The sequence below is a fragment of the Chenopodium quinoa genome, unplaced genomic scaffold (assembly GCF_001683475.1).
Source record: "Chenopodium quinoa cultivar QQ74 unplaced genomic scaffold, ASM168347v1, whole genome shotgun sequence".
Classification (NCBI taxonomy): Eukaryota; Viridiplantae; Streptophyta; class Magnoliopsida; order Caryophyllales; family Amaranthaceae; genus Chenopodium; species Chenopodium quinoa.
Window position 1 is genome coordinate 3,467,519 of NW_018745617.1, and position 21,149 is coordinate 3,488,667.

A 21,149-nucleotide genomic window follows, 5' to 3' on the forward strand; every position below is an offset into this window, starting at 1 on the left:
GTGCATGGACTATCCTATTTCAATTCTCGCTCTGTATCTAAATAAGTGAAACATTTTGACTTTTTGCAATATTCATGTAATTCACTTTGACTAATATTTGTGATTAATACATAATAACAAATATAGTCTTGTTGTACTTGTTGAAACTCTTTCAATGAATAGTTTGTTAATATTCAATTGTTATAATTTTATTTATTGATAATTAAAAATATTACTAGTCAAAGTTTTGCATTGACATACGTATATAAGAGAAACGTTTCACTCATTTAAATAGGGAGGGACTAGCTTATAGCCTTATACTAAAGTTTTCAAAAATTTATACATATAAAATGTGCTGATGTGTTAAAAAAAAACTCGTACTTTCTCTATCCCAAAATGTCTAACTCATTAGAATTTTTTTCACTATTATATATTAACTTTAATTATTGTTTTTTTTATTAACATGATAACAATATATTTTATTTTAGGTTTTTAAATAGGTATTGATATAAACTTTTATAATATAATTAATTTTTATTAATATTTACTTATGTAAAAATAACTCAATAAGAGCACTCCCAGCAGTGAGGAGAAAAGCCCTCACGAGTAAAAATAAGGGTGTTAAAAAAAAATCCGAACACTACATCAGTGAGTGAAAAAACACTCACCGATGAGTGAAAATAAAAACCCTCAAGTGTTGAGGGCTTTTGGTGATGAACAGTAACATGTGGCCCCCACTGCTTTTGTTGTTTTTTTACAACGGTTATATTTTGTATTTGAAATATAACCGTTGTAATTATTTTTAAAAAAAAAAAAAAATTCACCAACGACCATAAAATTTTTTTCTCTATAAATAGACATGCATTTTGATATACTTTCAAAAAAACCCATAAATTAGAGAAATTAACATATTTTTCCAATTTCTTCTTGTTATTATTATTATTATTTCTTATAAAAAAAATTTCCAATTAGTATTATTAATATTTTTAAACGTAATTATAAATTTTTATTAAATTATTTTTAAACGTAATTAAAAAATAAATTAAAAAATAGTGGAGGAGAAAGTGATGAGAGGTTTTTTTTCTCCTCATTGCTGTGGTGAAAAAAACATTTGATGAGAGAAATTGTATGGGAGGAGTGAGAAAGTGGGTAGAGAGAGATTGAGAGGGTTTTTTTTTTCCTCACTGCTGAGAATGGTCTAAGGTCAAAGCTTTATTTTTAATTTTAAAATTCTGTATTGTCACTTAAAAAACATTTGAGGAGAAGAAAAAGAAAGATAGTAACGAGGGAGATTGACTGAAAAGAGCAAAAACACAACCAAAATCTGCAGACTTGAAAAAAAAAATAAAAAATGAGGTGGGTTTGCAAACCTCGCAACATCAACACACTTCCTACATCACTGCTCCAACTTCCTTCACTCTCCTTCCTCAGACTTCTCTCCAGTAAACTTACTCACTCTAACTTCATCAACAAATCCTGATTTCTGGGTTCTTCTTTTTCCTAAATTTCTAACATTTTTTGGGGTTGCTTTGATTGATTTACAGATGCAGCAGCAGATGCTTTGAACCCTACTTTTGTCCACCCAACTGCTATTGTTCATCCCAATGCTACTCTTGGTCAGGTTGTTTTTCAATTATTTTTTTGTTTTATTATTAAGTACAATATATGTTATTATACTCTCGCCATCTCTAAAAGTTTTTTCGTGTTTGGAAGAATTTTTAGAAACGGAGGGAGTACCCGTTATGGAGAATTATCGGATTAATGGAGGATGCTCTTTTTTATGATTGATGGCAGGGTGTATCAATTGGGCCGTTTTGTACAGTTGGGTCGTCAGTAAAACTTGGCAATGCCTGTAAATTGTATCCTGGGAGTCACATTTTTGGATTTTCTCAATTGGGTGATAACTGTATTCTTATGACGTTAGTATTTATTTATTTCTTTTCTGACGGTTTTTTTTTGTGATTACTAGGTTTAAACCCGTGCAATGCATTGACTAAAATATGTAGTGTAGTATTAATGTATGCTTTTTTTTATTGTATGGTGATTTTCTTTTATTGCTTAATTGAAAATGTTTGGTGGAATGTCGGTAGTGGTGCTGTGGTTGGTGATGATCTTCCTGGGAAGACTATGATTGGATCAAACAACATTATTGGACATCATGCTATTGTCGGAGTAAAGTGCCAAGACTTGAAATATAAGGTGTTTATTTGTTAATTCTTAATGTTGTAACAATATTGGAATTGGTATTGCATTTTTGGACTCAATGTGCCTTGATTTTTCCTGAGTTCTGAAGTCCGATTATATTTCTTCGTACATGCTACTAAAGTTTATGACTATAAGGAATAATCACTTTTGGATCATGTAGCCGACCCCGCTTATGGGATTAAGGCTTTGACTGATTGATGCTACTAAAGTTTATGTATATGTATGATATGTATGGTGAAGCCTAGATTAAGATGTTTGTTTAGTTAAGTTGTTTATACTTGGTTTTTCATATTATTTTAGTTTGGAGATGTTTCGAGTGTTGTGACGCCTTAGGTGGTGATGATTGTCAGTAATTTTACAAAGGATTAGTGGAGGGTCTTCATGATAGAATCAAGAATTATGAGATTCAATAGTTCTGAAATTAGTGTGCAGTAGATTCTGGTAATGCTTTACGCAAAGAGCATTTTAAAGTACTAAAATATCTAAAAGAAGCATCATATATTAAGCATGAAAATTGTGATTTCAGGAAATTAGTAGTGGATGCGTCGTTGTATACCATGACTATATATATATATATTTAGTTTTCATCTATAAAAATGTTATGGAAAGTAAACCTTCATCATCCAATTTTCAACTAGTGATCTTATTTTCTAAAATCTGTAACAGCATTGTCTGCCATGAATTCAACAAAGGCCTTCAAGCCCTATGCTATTGTTAAGAAAGACAATTTGTGAATAGGATATTGAACTTGTTTTGAAAATTATATTTCAAATTAGAGTCAGAATTAGGCTTATAAATATCACATGATAGTCCTAATTATCAAAACTATATTCAGTCGTGATTTACTCCTTTCAATTTTGGATTGAGATTTGGAGACAAAGGAGTATGACACCCCTTTTGTAGATCAGGTCAATCTTTAATCTTTAATTGTTAATTAAAGAAATTTTCAGTAAAGCAGTCTTTGCACTGTGATATCTGTTGCATGCATGAACTTTGTTTTTTGGTTAGCCTTGTATTGCCAATTTTTTCATTGCTCTTACCTGCGAAAATGCAGCAGGAACAAAAGATGTGACACTTATGACTTATCCTTCTACATAATTTCAGGATGGGGATGAATGTTTTCTTGACATTGGTGACAATAATGAGATAAGAGAATACAGCTCTGTTCATAGATCATCCAAGCCAGATGAGCAGACGGTGTGGAGTGCAACTTTACTTCAATCACAGACATTTTGTTTTGATTGCCTTGCTATTTTATTCACACTTTGTTCATGACTACAGATCATTGGTCATAATAATCTAATTATGGGATCCTGTCATGTTGCTCATGACTGCAAAATTGGTAACAACAACATTCTGGCAAATAATACCTTGTTGGCAGGACATATAGTAGTAGAAGTGAGTTTATCGTCTAATTTGATTTTAATTATTTTCATTTCGTCCTGTATTTCATACAAAGTATATAAATTCAACAGTTTCATTTTACTTTGTCAAAATACCTGAATTAGGATTACATTCACACTGCCGGTGCAGCTGTTGTCCATCAGTACTGCCACCTTGGCTCATTTTGTTTTATTGGTGGTGGCTCAGTGGTATGTATTTTATCCCTTATTCAAAGATATTGATCTTTAAGCTTATAGTAAACGTTAGACATAGAACATAGGGTGTTAAAAACTAGTTGAAGATACCTATCTGGTTTTCTTGATGCATTTTAGCCCTTTCATCAGCTACACTATGCCTTAACAAGAGCGTGCATACTTGTAGTTATCCCAAGATGCAGTTTCTAATACTTGTATCCTTCTAAGGTTACTCAAGATGTTCCAAAATTCATGATGGTATCTGGTGACAGAGCTGAGCTCCGTGGCTTGAACTTAGAAGGCCTGCGACGTCGTGGGTTCTCTGCCACAGAGGTTAGTTAGGTTTGAGGTTTTTAATTAAAATCAGTACATGTGTATGTTAAAATTTTATTACAGATTTGGTGCCTCTGCCTAAGAATGAACTGATGTTACAAAAGCAATAAAACCTTCCATAATTTTATCTGTGTGACCAGTTTAATATGTTGCTGATTTCAGTACATTCCTATGGCAGTTGTTGTAAATGGTAAATTAGTTTGCTTACTGATACTGGGAAAAAAAGCACTTTTTTTTTTCTAAACAAACATTTTACTGATAAAAAATTTCTTGCAAGCTAGCTTCATTCTTGTTTGCTAGGCCTCGTGGAGATCTGATGTATGTAGCTCGATTAGTTTCTTTATATGAGCATGTGGAACATCTTGCTGTCTATTTCCTGGCATCATTTCTCACGTTGTGGTTAATAAATTTCGTGACAGCATTGAGATAATAGTTTTCTTTTCTAGGTTTATGCTGTCTGGTATTTGAGTAAAATTTTATATCATTAGTTATCACAATAGTTTGAATCTTTCAGAACAATAATGAATGTAAATCATCCCACTTGGCAAGGATCTAGATTAAGGGCTTGCGAGCTGCCTACCGCAAGATTTTCATGCCTACTGACACTGAATCCGGGAGCATTGAAGATCGTCTCAAAGAATTGGTAATTTTCCTCCCTATTTGGGCTATTTCTGAATCGATTAAAACTTTAGCGTGCCATTAACTGATAACATTTTCACAGGAGCAGCATGAAGAACTGGGTCAACTTCCTGTCGTATGCTCCATGATGCAATCTATACATGATTCCTTTTCTGAGAGTCGTCGCGGAATATGTAAATATAGACATTGGAATGCATCTTGAATTTATTCTTTTCCCTATAATTCATGGTGAGCTAGTTCTTGGGATTAATTTTTCTGCTTCAATTTAAAGTATAATTATCAATTCTTTCAAGCATCTGCTTGCTTCAGATTAAAGTTCTTCTAGGGAATCAACACAGACCATAATTCTTATTCTGTCAAAACTAACCACATCATAATCCAATAATGCACCATATCTCAAAAACATTTATTTTTTTTTAGTGTTACCTATCCAGAAGATCTTAGCATGCAATCTGAATTTCTGTTTCTTTGTGGACTACAATTATTCTAACTCTAATGATCTAATCTGATTTCTGGGACTTCCTAATCTGCAACATCCTGCATAACATCTCAATTTTGACAACTTTGTGTAAGAATTTTGCTTTAGAAATAGGACCTCAGAGTAGTACTCCATTAGTCCATTCATCCCCAAATTAAATGGCCAGAGGACGACATATAACCTGTATTGTATCAGAAATAAACTGTCAAAGTTTAGAAAAATTTGTTACTAAAAGGCAAAAGTAAAATGTAGCCTATCATTTTGGGATGGATTGAGTAATATATGCATGTAATACATGTTGATGCCTTGATTTGTAATATCTCAAAAGTCAACATTACAACCTTTATTTTGTAAATGTCTTTTATATTGTTTGTAAATTGAGCAAGGTGATGAGGTCATAGTTTGCTCAAGGAACTTCAATTTGCATTATTATTTGACTTTCAATAATATTCTGTGGAGAATTATTTGCCACATTGTCTCAATCCCTTGTATTTAAGGATGTGAGAAAATTTAATCTAAAAAAGCCCTCTATAATAGTTGAATTATTCCCACATTGCATTACTCTACCCTAGTAAGATATTACTATATTTCCTTCGCTCTATTAATATTGCAACAATGGACTTTTTGCACTATTCATCACTCTTGTTTGACCATATAATATGATTTATACGTTAAGCAAATTATATTCATGTGGGATCTTGGTAGATTCGTCTCATAAAATACTTTCACAATATCAACTTTTTATAATTTTTACTCTTATATAATTATAGATATTTAGCATATAAAATGTGCTTTGGAATGCGTAATTTTATCCTTGTTACAATATTAATAGAACGGAGGAAGTATATTTTAGATATGTCAATCACCAACCACCATCTTAGGAAATGTGATGGCTTTTTCTTCAATGTATAGTTTTTTTAAATGCATTTGAGCAAGTAGTGATACTTGATTGCTTGTTATTTTCCAGGAATTCTTTCTCGGTGTATCTCTTTGGACCGTGTGTTGCCTGGGAAAGTCTTCCACAGACATGCGTCTCAGCAGGTTCTGATAAACATATTCACCCTTGCTGCCTAAGCATTAGGATGGAGCTGTGTAGGACAATGAAAGCATATTGAGACTTCTCAAGGAGATGCTAATTTTTGAGTAGTTGCAGATAAAAGATAGCAGTATTTTTGTTGATGTAAGTTGTAACTGCTTGTAAGTTGACACACTGATTTTTGGTTAGGAGATAGAGAAATAAGACAGAAAGTGGATTATCTGGTAAATGAATATGACAGCAGCTTTGTACCATTTTCAAAGCTGGTAGAGTAGTGACCAACTCTGTACTATAATTTACAGCTGTGTTCTGGATTTATGCATCATTTTTTTTGGGTAGCTGGATTTTGTATTCAAGTGGTGAATATGTCTTTGTCATAGCCAAGATTACATGTACATTGTACACTAATTAGTAATTACATGGTAAACTTTCTATTATCTCGCCGACTTGAAAAAAATGAAAGCTTTATGAGTCTTTGGTGAGCTAATAGAAACGAAAACATATACGGAGTAATATTCTATGGACACTAATGTACATAAATCTTGATAAAATTGGTGTAAACATAATTGATAAAATTGGGTATACTCCTCTTTTGTACAAGTCTATGTGCACTAAAACTGTTTGACTTCATAACGAGTATACAAGCCGTTTGACTGAGGAAGTAATATATCAAGCTGATAGCCGTTTCTTTTTAGACCTTGGTGAAAAGAATTGGAGACGAGACAGAAAAATAAGATCATTCTGAGAGTTCAAGCCAGGGGAGGCTAATTTGAAGAAAATATTACAGAATTTCTCAAATAATACACTAACAAAGAAGATCAGCTTTGTTTCTTACACAGATCACCAACAAAATTGGTGAACCAGGCATATACAGCAATAAAGTATATTAACTCGGTGAAAATAGGGAACAATATTACTCAAAATTATGTTCAAATTTGAAACGTATCTAAACATATCACCCAAATTTCCGCGGGCATAATACGGTTTTCCTTTGCATTATAACACCCATACCATTTCCCAATTACAAAAGATATCTAAAAACCCTAACCATAACATGAAAAGGAATCATATAAAAGCTATACACACGAGATTAACAAAAAAGAAAAAAAAAATACGAACATCACAACCACCACCACCACTAAACAAATCACCAAATATTCCAAAATAGCAGAACCTTCATGATTGTGAGATTCCTATATAATAATACCCTTTCACACAGGAATAACGTCGATCTTTGAGGTGTCTTCACATCTCAAGACAATACCTTCTAGGTTGGCAGGGAGTATGCACTTAGACCACTGGCACCCTGTTGGCAATGGCTCAGGAGGAGGAACAATCATTAGCACATTATCATTTCTTTGTACAACCCCCATCACACTCACGGTACTACCTTCTTTGATGTACCTATCATAATAAAATAATACCAAACATGTTACATAGCTCCAATACAGAGACGCTCAAATAATATTACTTCCTCCGTTTTTTTATTATTGCACCATAGAGGTTGGGTGCAAATATTTTGGTAGTGGAAAAAAGTAAGAAAGAGAAAGGTAAACATACAAAATTGCCCATGTGACATATTGATAAACTAAAAAGTAAGTGTGAAAAAACAAGGGTATGTTGGGTATTTGTAGTGTGAACACAAATAATTTTTTTCCTAAAGAGGAAATGGTGCAATATTTGTGAAACTTCCTAAAAAGGCAAGTGGTGCAATAATAAAAGAACGGAGGAAGTATATATTTTGCAAAATGACAGTTTGAGTGTTTAAGCTATTTTTGTCATTGATACTCCGTATAAAAAAAGGATTTATTGAAGTAACAGCAGCAGGTATAGGGTCCGAATAAACCACTAGTCAATTTTAAAGTAATACCCTAAATTTCAGAGTAGTTCAAAAATGTAACACCCTCTGAATAAAGCATTTATGAAAATAGGTACCTACCCTTCTTTCAAACGCATGACACGGTCATCACTAGAGAGGTTCCTTTCAGATATCCACCGAACAAAGTCAGGTGACATATCTTTGTTTGATGGATTGATATCAATGACAACAGATTCATCAACATATGGAGTCACTCTAGCACCATAGCCCGTCTTGACCAGAGCCCTTAACCCAGATTGGAAATCAGAAATGTAGAAATCAACCACATGCCGCTGCAATGACAAATCAAGTTCAGAATAGATTAAAAAAATTTAACATGTATTGCTATTCAAAATCGTTCATATGTTCTTAAGCCAAGATAGATGCTGACTGAAACAAAGAATATAATCTGGCATCAATGCCATGATAAAAAGCATACTGCAAATAAAATCACAACAATTTTGCACAATTTAGAACCTCTGATAAGAGAATTTATGTCACAAAAGAACACAAAGCATTTGATCTGTGCATTCACACACTCACGTCAGTCTGCAACTTTATTTGCAAACAAAGCACAGAAGGGGCGTAGAATTAGAATTGGTTCAGTTTTCAGTTGAGTTTAAAACAAATCAGGAGAGAATGATAATCAAGACAGCTTGTTCCCTGACTGGATATCATAGCTGTTTGAACAAAAACATGCACAGTAGAGGCACTAGCACTAACCAGCTTTTATCTTAATCTTACAGAAACTACCTTAATTACACCTTATTCACAACTAGCCAATATGCAAATGGAAGCCTGGTCATCACTAGTTAAATTCTAGGGAGAAAAAAGAGAACAAGTTCAATGACTACACCAAGTTTGTTCTAATTCTAAGGCTTTTCCATCAATGGCAAATGCTGTAATTTGAACTCTAGTTTAGCTTCACAATTTCTTTAGAGAAGACTACCGGAAATCCATATAATTCAAAGAAAACAAAGGTTTACTTGCACAGCCTAACATATAACTGCCAAAAAAAATATAAAAAAAATGTTGATAGACACTTTTTAACAAACAAACATTTGGAAGAAGATGTGCACAAAAATAGGCTGGTGCTAACTGCTAATTCACTTTACTTCCCCACTAAATATATAGAGTTCTGATACAAACGCAAGAAACACAACTCACCTTGAATTTTCTACAAACCCAATATATAATGCAGGCACCTTCAACGAAATAATCTACATCAAAACCAATCAGTTGCAAAATAAAGTATTTGAAAATAAAACGAGCTTCAGATTTTTTGTTTTTAACAAACAATGAGTATATCTTCTAAAAGTAATTACTAGTATTTCAGATCTTTTTTCGTCACTAAATATTGGGTATATATCAGATCTTCCAATGTTTCACTAAGTTATAGTCAAGAATTGTGAAAAATAAAAAGGCAGCACATAGTAGGAGAAAATAACTTCTCAGCATCTACCTAAAGATACATGAAATATTTTAGTATTCTAGAATTGGAACTAGATTACTACTCCCTCAATCCAAAAAAAAAATTCAAACTTAGGTTTTACAAAGATGAATACATTGGAGAGAGAAAAAGCGGCAGAATTTTTTTATTGAGACTTGAAATGGGAGGAGGGGTTTTTTTTTTAGACATTTAGATAAACAGTAGCATGCAAATTAGGTGTATCATAATTTACTATGGAATCGTTAACCTGATAACCTTTCTTCCTATGGAACTACAAACCCAATTCATAAACTATTAGATATGCCCTCAATCAGAATCTGGATTGACGGTGATGCCAACAAGCAAGTTAGAGCAACCCTGGGATCAACATTAGCATTAGTTCAATGAAGTAGCACCAACTATTTCAATCGTTAAGTTCAAGTCAATACCAGGAAACACAATTAAGTCTATTAATATGAAATAAAAAATAATAAAAAACGCAAATGGCTTGAACTTTAGCAACATAATAGACACAAGGGGATCCGTACAAATGTGCAAAAAAAGGGTTCAATAGTTACCACGCAAAAAAATTGTCAATCCTCAAACCATCAAAAATCATGCAGCGGCTTACAAGGCCACATGAAGCCCACAATCCTGGAGGGTGTTGAAAGTATAATTCTCCATATACACACAATAGCCAGATTTTTCTATAATTCTATACCTAAGGAAAGCAGTGAAGAAGCTAAGGAAACAAATTAAAAGGTCAAATAAGAAAGATGTTATCACCTCTAGCGATCTGAGGCCCCACGTAAAACGCCGATGACTGGGGTTAGCAGCTTTTGAATCCCAACCTCGATACTCAAATAAGCTAGTTGATGTGTAGACACACCGTGGAACCTTTTGGAAAGACGACTCAAGAGGTACATTTCCACATGTTACCACCTTCACAATAGCATGATTAATTTAGTTAGAAAAACTAATTTAAACAATGCCAACTGAAGCATAAAACAGCATATATTTTTCATGAGATATTGAACTTCTCACAACAGCAAGAATTTCAGAATCAAAAACAAAACACAAAACAGCAAGAGCTCAAAAACTCTTAAAGTTCTGTTTAGATAGATTTAAAATACTTGGAAAAAACTGTATTCAATACATAAAAGCTATCAAACAGAATCAGCAACAAAGTTAACTCAAAAGGAAAACCACATGTTGAAAAGACTTTTGATTAGCCTGCAGACATCATAACTGAGATCGGTTGACAGTTTGTACTTTATCAATCACTCATCCTTCTTTTTATTCTTCAGTTTACTCTATTGTTCAGTTCTTTTCTTCAGGTTAGACGTTTTCCCCAAAATTTACTAAAGAGAAAACAATGTTCCCTTCCACAGCTTCACCTGTCATACTGCTTTGTATAATTACAATAGTACACCCTTTTCAGCAAGGAAAATACAATGCTAACTGCATAACTTAGAAGTATACCATACGTCCCTAACTTTCATTCACTCTAATGTGCTCAACAAACATGTATCTTTAAAGAATACAGTTTCTGACAAAAAAAAAAAAAAAAAAAAAAAAAAAACCACCATAAAGTATATTCCAATCACTAACTAGTAAAATATCTAAAAATCCACATCATGTCATACTCATTAAAGCAAAATTATCAACACTATGTATCCCTTTAACTAAAGAGCCAAAATACATTCTTGTTTAGCAAAACAAATCTAATGCCCATCCTAAGTTACATTCAAGAATATCAAAAGAAAATACTGCGGTTTTAGTTCCCAAAAATAGAAGTCCGTGTACCAATGCTGACAACACGCAAAAAAATAATGATAAAAAAAAGATAGCTTTTTGTAGCATTCAGATAGATCTCACATACCCCAGAAACTTTGACAAATTGACCATCTCTCGCTGTTCGAAGCTCTGCATCTGGGTATTGAGCAATAAAGCCTGTGATAGCTCTCCTTCCCCAGAATGTGTTCCATGTGAAGACAGCAGCAACAGCACTAAAAAGCACCACCACGACAATGAGAAGAATTGGATTGTGCACAGCTCCAAGAATAAAACCACCAGCAATAAAACCCATCACAAACAAAAGACCCATTGCCCACAAAATTAGCTTCGGGAAGCTCTTGTGGAATGAGTACTCATCCTCCTGAGTGAGCTTTGTCACAGCCTGGTTGTGTACAATTGATGCAGCATGATGTTTCATAGAACTAGTGGACTCCAGAGGACCAGATGCCTTTCGAGGAGCTCCAGATGAGTTCAAGGGGCCAGATGAAATAGGTCCAGAAGTTATCAATCCTGTGGCGGGAAGGATTGGCGCAAGAGGGCCTGAATTTTGCCGAGAAACACCTCCACCAGCTTGAGGGCCAGAAGACTTTTTCACTGGTTCACCATGTTTGTTAAGTGGGCCAGAATTAGATTTTTTCATGGAAGCTGAACCAGAACCTCCAACATTAGAAGATGAAACCCTGTTCACAGAATTCTGTACAATTGGGCCAGAGTGAGATGCAGCTCCTCCAAATGATCCAGTCCTAGTAGGGGCATTGCTTATTGGTCCAGATTTACGTGACCTTGACCCATCTCCATGTATGTCAAACATCTTCCCAAGTTCCCCAGACTTTTTGATATCACCTCCAGTATAAGGCATGGCCACTGAGCTCATGGTAGGTTGCCTTTCCTTAGGTTGTTCCGGGCGTCCTGACACATAAAGCCCATTACTGAGCTGATGGGATGGGAACCGAGAACCCATCAGGCTGATCTCTTTGATCACCAAGAAGGTACACACACCACTTCCAAAAGAGTCAAAATATTATGGAGAAACTGCATAAGAAGAGTTTGATCGGTCAACTAATAGTCATTCACAAAAATTATCCACGGAAGAGTATGAAAACTATTTATTAGACATTATCAGGCCCAAACAATTTACAGAAACTTGAGTCTAATTACAATAACTAGTCTGGCAAGTTTCGTAAAATTTTCAGGTCTCGTGAGAGACCTTCTAATTAATTTGAATTCAAAAAGCACCTACGGAAGAATCAAAACATCCCAGAACCATCTTCCCTCCTCTCTCTACTAACAATGCTAACGGATTGGAGATCATGTAAGAAAAAGTATAGTCTTCCTTGATAATATTATAATAATGTTCTCTAACTATGACCCTTTGTTCTGATTCTGGTTGTTGAAATTGACAATGTCAACCTAAACCTATCCATAAGCAAGACTGCGGATAACTCAAAAGCGCGATACATGATTCACAAACTCAAGCAGTTTAGCAATATTCTCACAACCATAATGAACAAAAGATTACCCCAGGGTCAAAAATATGACTTCCATTACAGTACTACACCACTCTCACTCATGTTAAACAGCAAAATGTACCCACAAACAAAGATCCGGGGATTGCATCGACATTCAAAATCAATTTCACACCCACAAATCAGGCCCATCCCCGAGCCGGGGCAAAATGGGCACTCACCCTTAGCCCAGATCTTAACTTTAAAGGGTACTCCAACACAATAAAAACCAAATTTGATTCAATTATAAAATTAAACTCATATTTTTTGGGAAAAAAGCTCCAATTACATAGTTTCATCCACCAAATTTGATTCAAACAACAAATTAAGCTCGTAATTTTCTTCTATAGCAACAAAATCAAGTTCAGTAACTATAAACAATAGCTCACTAATCGAGCAAAGGAGAACCCTAAATTGAGTGTACTGAGAATAAAAGTAAGGATAAAACCCTAGATTCTGGGATTGAAATTGGAAGATTAGAAGAAGAAAGAAACATCTTACCTTAGAAGTTGCTTCAATGGAGGATAGATTTCGCCTCAATGGAGAAGGTTGAGTGCGCTTCAATGGAAACTGAGAGAAAGAGGACAGATCTATGTTTTTGGTAGGTAGCTTTTTTTTTTTTTCCTTTTTTTTCCTTTTTTTTTTTTACTTTATTTAACAAATACAGTAATTAAATCATTGATAATATGCAATAGAATTATTTAAAAAATAATGTTGTGTTAGAAGACAATGTGAATGCCAATCATTGATTTGATGTTGCAATGCACATATAAGTCCAACCCCTGTGAATTTATATGGCAATATATGAGCATGATTGAATTGTACTCTTAGTATAGAAGTATTAGCTATATATATAGGGTGTCATATGAGGCAATAATAATAACATACTGCAATTTCACTCATCCTCTTTACTTCTTCTCCTTCACTTTCTCCTTTCACTGATTAAAGACTTTCTATCGGTAAACATTTAACACGTTATCAGCACCAGTTTTCAGTCAGGTATATTTATACCTACTTCTAAAAATTTATAACAAATAATACTATCTACTTCTAAATGTTTCGAGGAGTATGCTCTATAGTTGCCCATATTTGGGATCCTCTATAACAGAAACTCAAACATTTACTATATATACCTCAAAAACAACGGTGAAAGTTCTCTTACTTGTGAATTTACTACTATCATCTTTTGTTTATTCATGTTGATGTTTCTTTGTTTGATCCATGTTGATATTACATACTCATTTTACGTAAATTTTTATATTAGTTATTATAATTGCTAAGTAGTAGCTTTGCATGCATATTATTATTAACTAGATTAACAAAAAGATGCAGCCTTTTATACTTATTATTTTTCTTACTTTTACATACTTTTTGTGTTTCTTTCCGTTTTCGAACCCATGATCTTTTATAGATATTAGGGCTCTCGGACCACTATGGCTTGCATTCCCAGTGTGATAACCTTTTACAATTATAAATATATATATATGGACCATAATTTTATGTCAGTACGTTAGACTATTATATGATATTTTTACAGTTGTACAGAACAGTAACGGATAAACCTACCTCTATAAAAGACGGATTTTTCCCCCAATTTCACCACAAATCCCTTATCCCTTTCCTTTTTTTTATCCAAAAATCACCTAAAAAAAACAATTCACCCCCTTCTTCTCCGATATGTTCCCCGACGACGACAACCAAAACACCCAAAACACCCACAACTTCACTTTTGAGGAAGATTTAATGAAGATAAAACAATATTTCCTTCTAATTACGGCGCTTGTAATTTTATTAGTAGCAATATTAATTTTTGTCATTATGTATAAGTAAAACTCACTTATTTTGTCGTTTTAGTATATTAAAAGCTTGTTTTTGTTTTATTATGTATGTTTGTTGTTATTAATCATCATTGTATAATATTACCGTTATCATTATAATTATTGTTACTACTGTCATTGTTGTCGTTTTGCTGTTTTTTTTTGCAACTAACATGATTAATTTTTGCCTAATCACATAATTACTCACAATAATAAACCAAGGGGGAGAAAAGACTACATTATTTATGGTTTATTATTATTAAATTTAATTATCACGTGTCTTATTAACTTAATTATAAATATGGAAGAACTAAACATGTGAGTTGTACATATAATTTGTTATTATAAACTAATTATCACGAAATTTGTTGTAGCTAAAATGGGAGACCTTATGAAAAGACAGTTCAGCATCTTAGATTTATCTGGAAAGAAATTTCTGGAATGGAAAGTGGACGCAATGATGAATTTGAAAGCTCAAGGCTTGGAGCACACTGTTAAAGAAAATAAAAGTCCCTCTGGTCAAACAACTGATGCTACCTCTTCTGCAATGACGGTTGAAAAACCTATCACTGAACAAGATAAGGCAAAAGCCTTAGTGTTGTTAAGGCATCATTTACATGAAGGCCTTAAAACTGAGTACATGATGGTTAAAGATCCCAAAGAATTATGGGACTGCCTTAATGAAAGATTTGGACACCACAAAAGGGTGCTCCTTCCTAAGGCATTATTTGACTGGACAAATTTACGGTTCCAGGATTTCAAATCTGTAATAGATTACTTCAACCATACATGAGATAGTATCTATATTGAGATACTGTGATCATCCAGTCACCGATGAACAAATGATTGAAAAAACACTCACTACCTTTCATGCAAGCAACATACTGTTGCAAGAACAATATCGTGAAAGAGGTTTTAAGAATTTTAATGAATTAATGAGTGTATTACTTGTTGCGGAACAAAATAGCGATCTTTTGTTGAAAAATCATAATCTCAGACCAACTGGGTCTTTGGCCACTCATCATGAGGCAAATGCAACAAGTTCTTATCCACTCGAGGCAAATGCTGCACGAAGAGGTGGACGTGGAAATTACAATGGCCGTGGAAAAGGCCGCGGACGAGGCCGAGGACGTGGTAGAAACAATTTTCAAAGAAACAGTAATTTCAAAAATTTTGAAAAAAGAAGGGACAGTCATCTGGAAGCCACAAACAAACTCTTTCAAAAGGAAAAGACACATGTTACAGATGTGGCATGATAGGACATTGGGGACGTACTTGTCGTACGACCAAACATTTGGTAGACCTTTACCAGGCTTCTGTAAAAGGCAAAGAGAAAAATGCAGAAGCAAATTATGTTAATGAAGAAAATGCTCCATGTCCTACCCTTGATGTGTCCGATTTCTTCATGGACAATGCTGAAACTGGGAATGATTTCATTCTTGGAGAAAACAACAATGCTTAGGTTCCCCATCTACTAATGTAACATATTCTATGTTTTAATGTATTTTCTTAGTTCCCTGTATTTTAAATTTCTAGTCATGTACTTTAAAACTTTATCATCAATAAAAGTTTGTATGATATTATTCTAAACTAATCTTAAATTTATTTTATGAAGATATGGATCTACCTGAAGTTAGTTCCGAATATCAATGCCTTTTGGACAGTGGAACAACACATACTATCTTAAAAGATAGAAAATATTTTTCACAACTAAAGTTGTTTCAAGCAAATGTAAACACCATTTCCGGGTCAGCTAAATTAATTGAAGGATCTGGAAACGCTTGTATAATGCTTCCAAATGGAACAAAATTAATAATCAATAATGCTTTATATTCGAGTAAATCTCGAAGAAATCTCATAAGCTTTAAAGATGTACGCCAAAATGGCTATCATCTAGAAACAATGACGACAGATCAAAAAGAGTATATATGCCTCACGGCAGAAAAACATGGCAAGAAACATATATATGAGAAATTGCCAGCATACTCTTCGGGGTTATACCGTATAAACATACGACCCGTGGAAATCAATATGATATCTAACCAGAAGTTAGATGACAAACATTTGATTATTTTATGGCATGATCGTTTGGGACATCCAGCAACTGGGATGATGCAAAGAATAATAGCACATTCAGTTGAACATTCAATAAGAAATGTCAAAATTCCCCGATCAGATGAATTAACATGCTCTGCATGTTCACTTGGCAAATTAATAATAAGGCCATCTATGAACAAAATTGCTACTGAATCTCCAAAATTCTTGGAAAGAATTCAGGGAGATATATGTGGGCCAATTAATCCAGCATGTGGACCATTTCGATATTTCATGGTTTTAATTGATGCTTCCACACGATGGTCACATGTCAGTCTGCTTTCAAGCAGAAATGTTGCTTTTGCAAAATTACTTGCCCAAATTATCAAATTAAGAGCACAATTCCCAGATCATACAATAAAGAAAATAAGGCTCGATAATGCTGGGGAATTTACATCCCAAACATTTAATGATTATTGTATGTCAATTGGAATTGATGTTGAACACCCAGTAGCTCATGTTCATACACAAAATGGTCTAGCTGAATCACTAATTAAGAGATTACAATTGATTGCAAGACCATTATTAATGAGGTCAAGTTTGCCATCATCTGCTTGGGGACATGCTATAATACATGCAGCAGCGCTAATTAGATTGAGACCTACAGCTTATCATAAATTCTCACCACTACAACTTGTTTGTGGTCGAGAACCAAGTATCTCACATCTAAAAATCTTTGGTTGTGCTGTATATGTTCCCATTGCTTTACCCCAACGAACAAAAATGGGTCCACAAAGAAGGCTGGGAATTTATGTCGGGTTTGAATCCCCCTCTATAATTAAATACCTTGAACCATTGACTGGTGACTTATTTACGGCTAGATTTGCGGACTGTCACTTTAATGAAACAGTATTCCCAGCCTTAGGGGGAGAGAAAGTGGACCCACATAAGAAAGAAATTGAACTCATTTGGAATGCAACACAACTGTTGATGTTAGACCCACGAACAAATATGTGTGAACAAGAAGTTAAGAAAATTGTTCATTTACAAAGTGTTGCAAATCAATTGCCCGATGCATTTGTAGACACAAAGAAGGTGACAAAATCACATATACCAGCAGAAAATGCCCCTGCACGTATTGAAATCCCAACTGGTAATAAGGCCATAGAAAATGAATCTCAGGCACGCAGAAAGCGTGGAAGACCACTTGGTTCAAAAGATTCTAAGCCAAGGAAACTAAAAAGATTGGATGGAATAGAAAATGAGACTAATAATGTTCCCCCGTCAGAAGGTCAAGAAAGACCAAATGTGGATGAAAGTAAAGAAAATGATGATAATCCAAAAGGGGACGAACAAGAAGACAACCCTACGGGGAATGAACAAGATGTTTAAAACATCGATAACAATGAAATTTCAATAAATTACGTCTCTACAAAGACTCAGTGGAATAGGAAAGATGTTATCGTTAATGAAACATTTGCAAATTCCATCGCAATCGACATCGTGTCTGATGAAAATGATGTTGAACCAAGAACTGTAGAAGAATGTCGGCGTAGGAGTGATTGGCCAAAGTGGAAGGAGGCAATGCTGGCTGAGTTAAAGTCACTTGAAAAACGAGAAGTTTTTGGGAAAATAACCCTTACACCAGCAGGTGTAAAACCCGTTGGATACAAATGGGTATTTGTAAGAAAACGTAACGAGAAAAATGAAATAGTTAGATACAAGGCAAGAATTGTAGCCCAAGGATTTTCTCAAATTCCAGGGATTGATTATGAAGAAACATATTCTCCAGTGGTTGATGCAACTACATTAAGATTTCTGGTAAGTTTGACAGTCACAAAAGGACTGCAAATGCGATTAATGGATGTAGTGACTGCGTATTTGTATGGGTCACTCGATACGGACATTTACATGAAAGTCCCCGAAGGACTAAAACTACCAGAAAACCACAAGCCTAGACAACTGCTTTCCATAAAACTAAAAAGGTCACTTTATGGATTGAAACAATCTGGAAGGATGTGGTACAACCGTCGGAGTGAATACCTTATGAGAGAAGGATTCAAAAACAACCAAGTTAGTCCCTGTGTTTTCAAAAAGCGATCACAATCAGGATTCGCTATCATTGCAGTTTATGTTGATGATTTAAATATCATCGGAACCCCAAATGAACCCGAGAAAACTACAAAATACTTGATGAAAGAATTTGAGATGAAACCTTGGGAAAACTAAATTTTGCCTTGGACTACAAATTGATCACTTGAGTCATGGCATTTTTGTCCATCAATCAAACTATACAGAAAGAGTTTTGAAACGTTTCTTCATGGACAAAGCAACCCCAACCAACTTCCCAATGGTTGTTCGTTCTTTGAATATGAAAAATGATCCATTCAGACCCCGAGAAGAAAATGAAGAGATTCTGGGTCCAGAAGTACCATACTTAAGTGCAATTGGAGCCTTAATGTACTTAGCTAACAATACTAGACCCGACATAGCTTTCTCTGTGAATTTGTTAGCCAGGCACAGCAATGCACCAACATATAGGCATTGGAAGGGAGTTCGACACTTACTCCGGTACCTATGAGGGACACAAGACCTTGGTTTATATTACCAACCAAAACAAGATGCTGCTCTCATTGGGTATGCAGACGCTGGATACTTATCAGATCCTCAAAATGCCAAGTCACAAAATGGATATGTATTCACTTATGGCGGCACTGCAATATCATGGAAATCAACAAAGCAGACATTGACCGCGACATCATCAAATCATGCAGAGTTGATAGCCCTCTATGAAGCAGGACAGGAATGTGTGTGGCTGAGGTCGATGATCAGTAATATCCAAAAGGAGTGTGGAATGAACGCAATAACAGAAGACCCAACCATCATCTTTGAAGACAATACGGCATGTATCGCTCAAGTAACTGAAGGATATATTAAGGGAGATAAAACGAAACATATTGCCCCAAAACTGTTCTTCACACATGATCTGCAAAAGGACGAGGAAATAAATATCCAGCAAATTCAGTCTTGTGAAAATCTTGCCGACCTTTTCACCAAATCACTTCCTTCGAAGAAATTTGAACAGTTAGTTCACAAAATCGGAATGCGATATCTTCGTGAACTATGCTGAGATCAGGGGGAGTATTATATATACTGCACTCTTTTTCCCTTCGATCAGGTTTTTATCCCACCGGGTTTTTCCTGACAAGGTTTTTAACGAGGCAGTATACCAAAGCATATAATACTATATCGTTGTACTCTTTTTCCCTAGTTATGGTTTTTATCCCAAAAGGGTTTTACCTAGCAAGGTTTTTAATAAGGCAACAAATATTTTTTTTTATGTATAAGTATGGGCATTCAAGGGGGAGTGTTAGAAGACAATGTGAATGCCAATCATTGATTTGATGTTGCAATGCACATATAAGTCCAACCCTTGTGAACTTATATGGCAATATATGAGCATGATTGAATTGTACTCTTAGTATAGAAGTATTAGCTATATATATAGGGTGTCATATGAGGCAATAATAATAACATACTACAATTTCACTCATCCTCTTTACTTCTTCTCCTTCACTTTCTCCTTTCACTGATTAAAGACTTTCTATCGGTAAACATTTAACAAGTTGACTGTTGTTGAAACATTTACTCGTAGAATCGCATTAGTCATTTTCTTACACTAATTAGTATTTGGATGTATCAATTTGAAAAAAGAAATAATAATATTATTTTTATTTTTATTTTATTTTTTCTATAGAAATATTTTGAAAATATTGTGTAGCTTGATTGATATTGATTGAAGATAATTTCCTTTTTTTTTATTCTTGATTGATATGTTACCAAAAGTATTCTGTAATAAACTAATAAACATACTCCTCTATGTTGAGGTATCATCTAGATGTTAATGTAATACTTCCTCCGTTTTTTTAGTTGCTACACTTTTTTAAGAGGAAAAATATAGAAAGAAAAATAAGAGGGATTCGTGTGGGTATGAGAGATAGAGAAAAAAAAAAATGTTAAAAATGAAAGTGTTGCAACTAATTAACAATTTTCAAAATAAAAAAGTGTAGCAACTAAAAAGAAACGGGGGAAGTAATAATAATATAGGTAATGTCTACGGGCGTTTGGCAACAGGAATAAGGATAATGAAGATAATAACGTAGAATAAGGATAAAAATTATGTTATCAATTGTTTGGTATGATTTGGGAATTAAATTGGGATAAGTAATGAAATTACTTAACTATCCTTACTAACATTAGTCATCTCTCCTCTTCCTTCCCTTTCATTAAGGGTGAAATTGTCTTTTATTTTTCAATATTAATCCTTACACCTTATAACTGGCCCCCTTGTTAAAAAAATATAGGGATAACTTTATTTTTCATCCATATCCCTTTCATATGGGATAAAAACATTCCCATTAAACAAACAAGGAATTATAAGATATAAGGGATTATTAATCTC

At 34.1% G+C, this 21,149-nt stretch overlaps 2 protein-coding genes across 6 annotated transcripts; one reads left to right on the forward strand and one right to left on the reverse strand.

The window, feature by feature from the left end:
* The first annotated feature begins 958 nt into the window (after positions 1 to 958).
* On the forward strand, positions 959 to 6,634 carry LOC110716646 (probable acyl-[acyl-carrier-protein]--UDP-N-acetylglucosamine O-acyltransferase, mitochondrial). Of its 5 annotated transcripts, none has more exons than XM_021895292.1 (11): positions 959 to 1,421; positions 1,524 to 1,600; positions 1,774 to 1,898; positions 2,070 to 2,178; positions 3,289 to 3,381; positions 3,466 to 3,582; positions 3,693 to 3,776; positions 3,990 to 4,094; positions 4,651 to 4,737; positions 4,822 to 4,961; positions 6,179 to 6,634. In XM_021895292.1, the coding sequence occupies exons 1-10, from the start codon at positions 1,331 to 1,333 to the stop codon at positions 4,933 to 4,935; spliced, it is 1,002 nt and encodes a 333-aa protein (XP_021750984.1). In that variant the 5' UTR covers positions 959 to 1,330; the 3' UTR covers positions 4,936 to 4,961; positions 6,179 to 6,634. The 5 variants fall into 5 exon arrangements, 3 of the variants coding, with proteins under 3 accessions (XP_021750984.1, XP_021750983.1, XP_021750985.1); XM_021895291.1 differs by having other exon boundaries at positions 4,816 to 4,961; positions 6,179 to 6,628; XR_002510551.1 differs by lacking the exon at positions 6,179 to 6,634 and having other exon boundaries at positions 4,609 to 4,737; positions 4,816 to 4,858.
* Positions 6,635 to 7,116: 482 nt separating this feature from the next.
* Positions 7,117 to 13,493, reverse strand: LOC110716736 (uncharacterized membrane protein At1g16860-like). The gene is made up of 5 exons (XM_021895369.1): positions 13,338 to 13,493; positions 11,417 to 12,363; positions 10,321 to 10,476; positions 8,187 to 8,398; positions 7,117 to 7,651 (listed from the first exon to the last, which is right to left on the reverse strand). The coding sequence occupies exons 2-5, from the start codon at positions 12,290 to 12,292 to the stop codon at positions 7,459 to 7,461; spliced, it is 1,437 nt and encodes a 478-aa protein (XP_021751061.1). The 5' UTR covers positions 12,293 to 12,363; positions 13,338 to 13,493; the 3' UTR covers positions 7,117 to 7,458.
* Positions 13,494 to 21,149: the final 7,656 nt, after the last annotated feature.

Excerpts from the sequence above, each read along its gene's own strand:
- LOC110716736 (XM_021895369.1), bottom strand. The coding sequence starts at position 12,292 with ATGGGTTCTCGGTTCCCATCCCATCAGCTCAGTAATGGGCTTTATGTG. Across the intron at positions 10,477-11,416 it reads AATTTGTCAAAGTTTCTGGG|GTGGTAACATGTGGAAATGT; the intron begins GTATGTGAGATC and ends GCTATTGTGAAG. Across the intron at positions 7,652-8,186 it reads GTCATGCGTTTGAAAGAAGG|GTACATCAAAGAAGGTAGTA; the intron begins GTAGGTACCTAT and ends TTATTATGATAG.
- LOC110716646 (XM_021895291.1), top strand. The coding sequence starts at position 1,331 with ATGAGGTGGGTTTGCAAACCTCGCAACATCAACACACTTCCTACATCA. Across the intron at positions 1,422-1,523 it reads CTTCCTCAGACTTCTCTCCA|ATGCAGCAGCAGATGCTTTG; the intron begins GTAAACTTACTC and ends ATTGATTTACAG. Across the intron at positions 3,382-3,465 it reads CCAAGCCAGATGAGCAGACG|ATCATTGGTCATAATAATCT; the intron begins GTGTGGAGTGCA and ends TCATGACTACAG.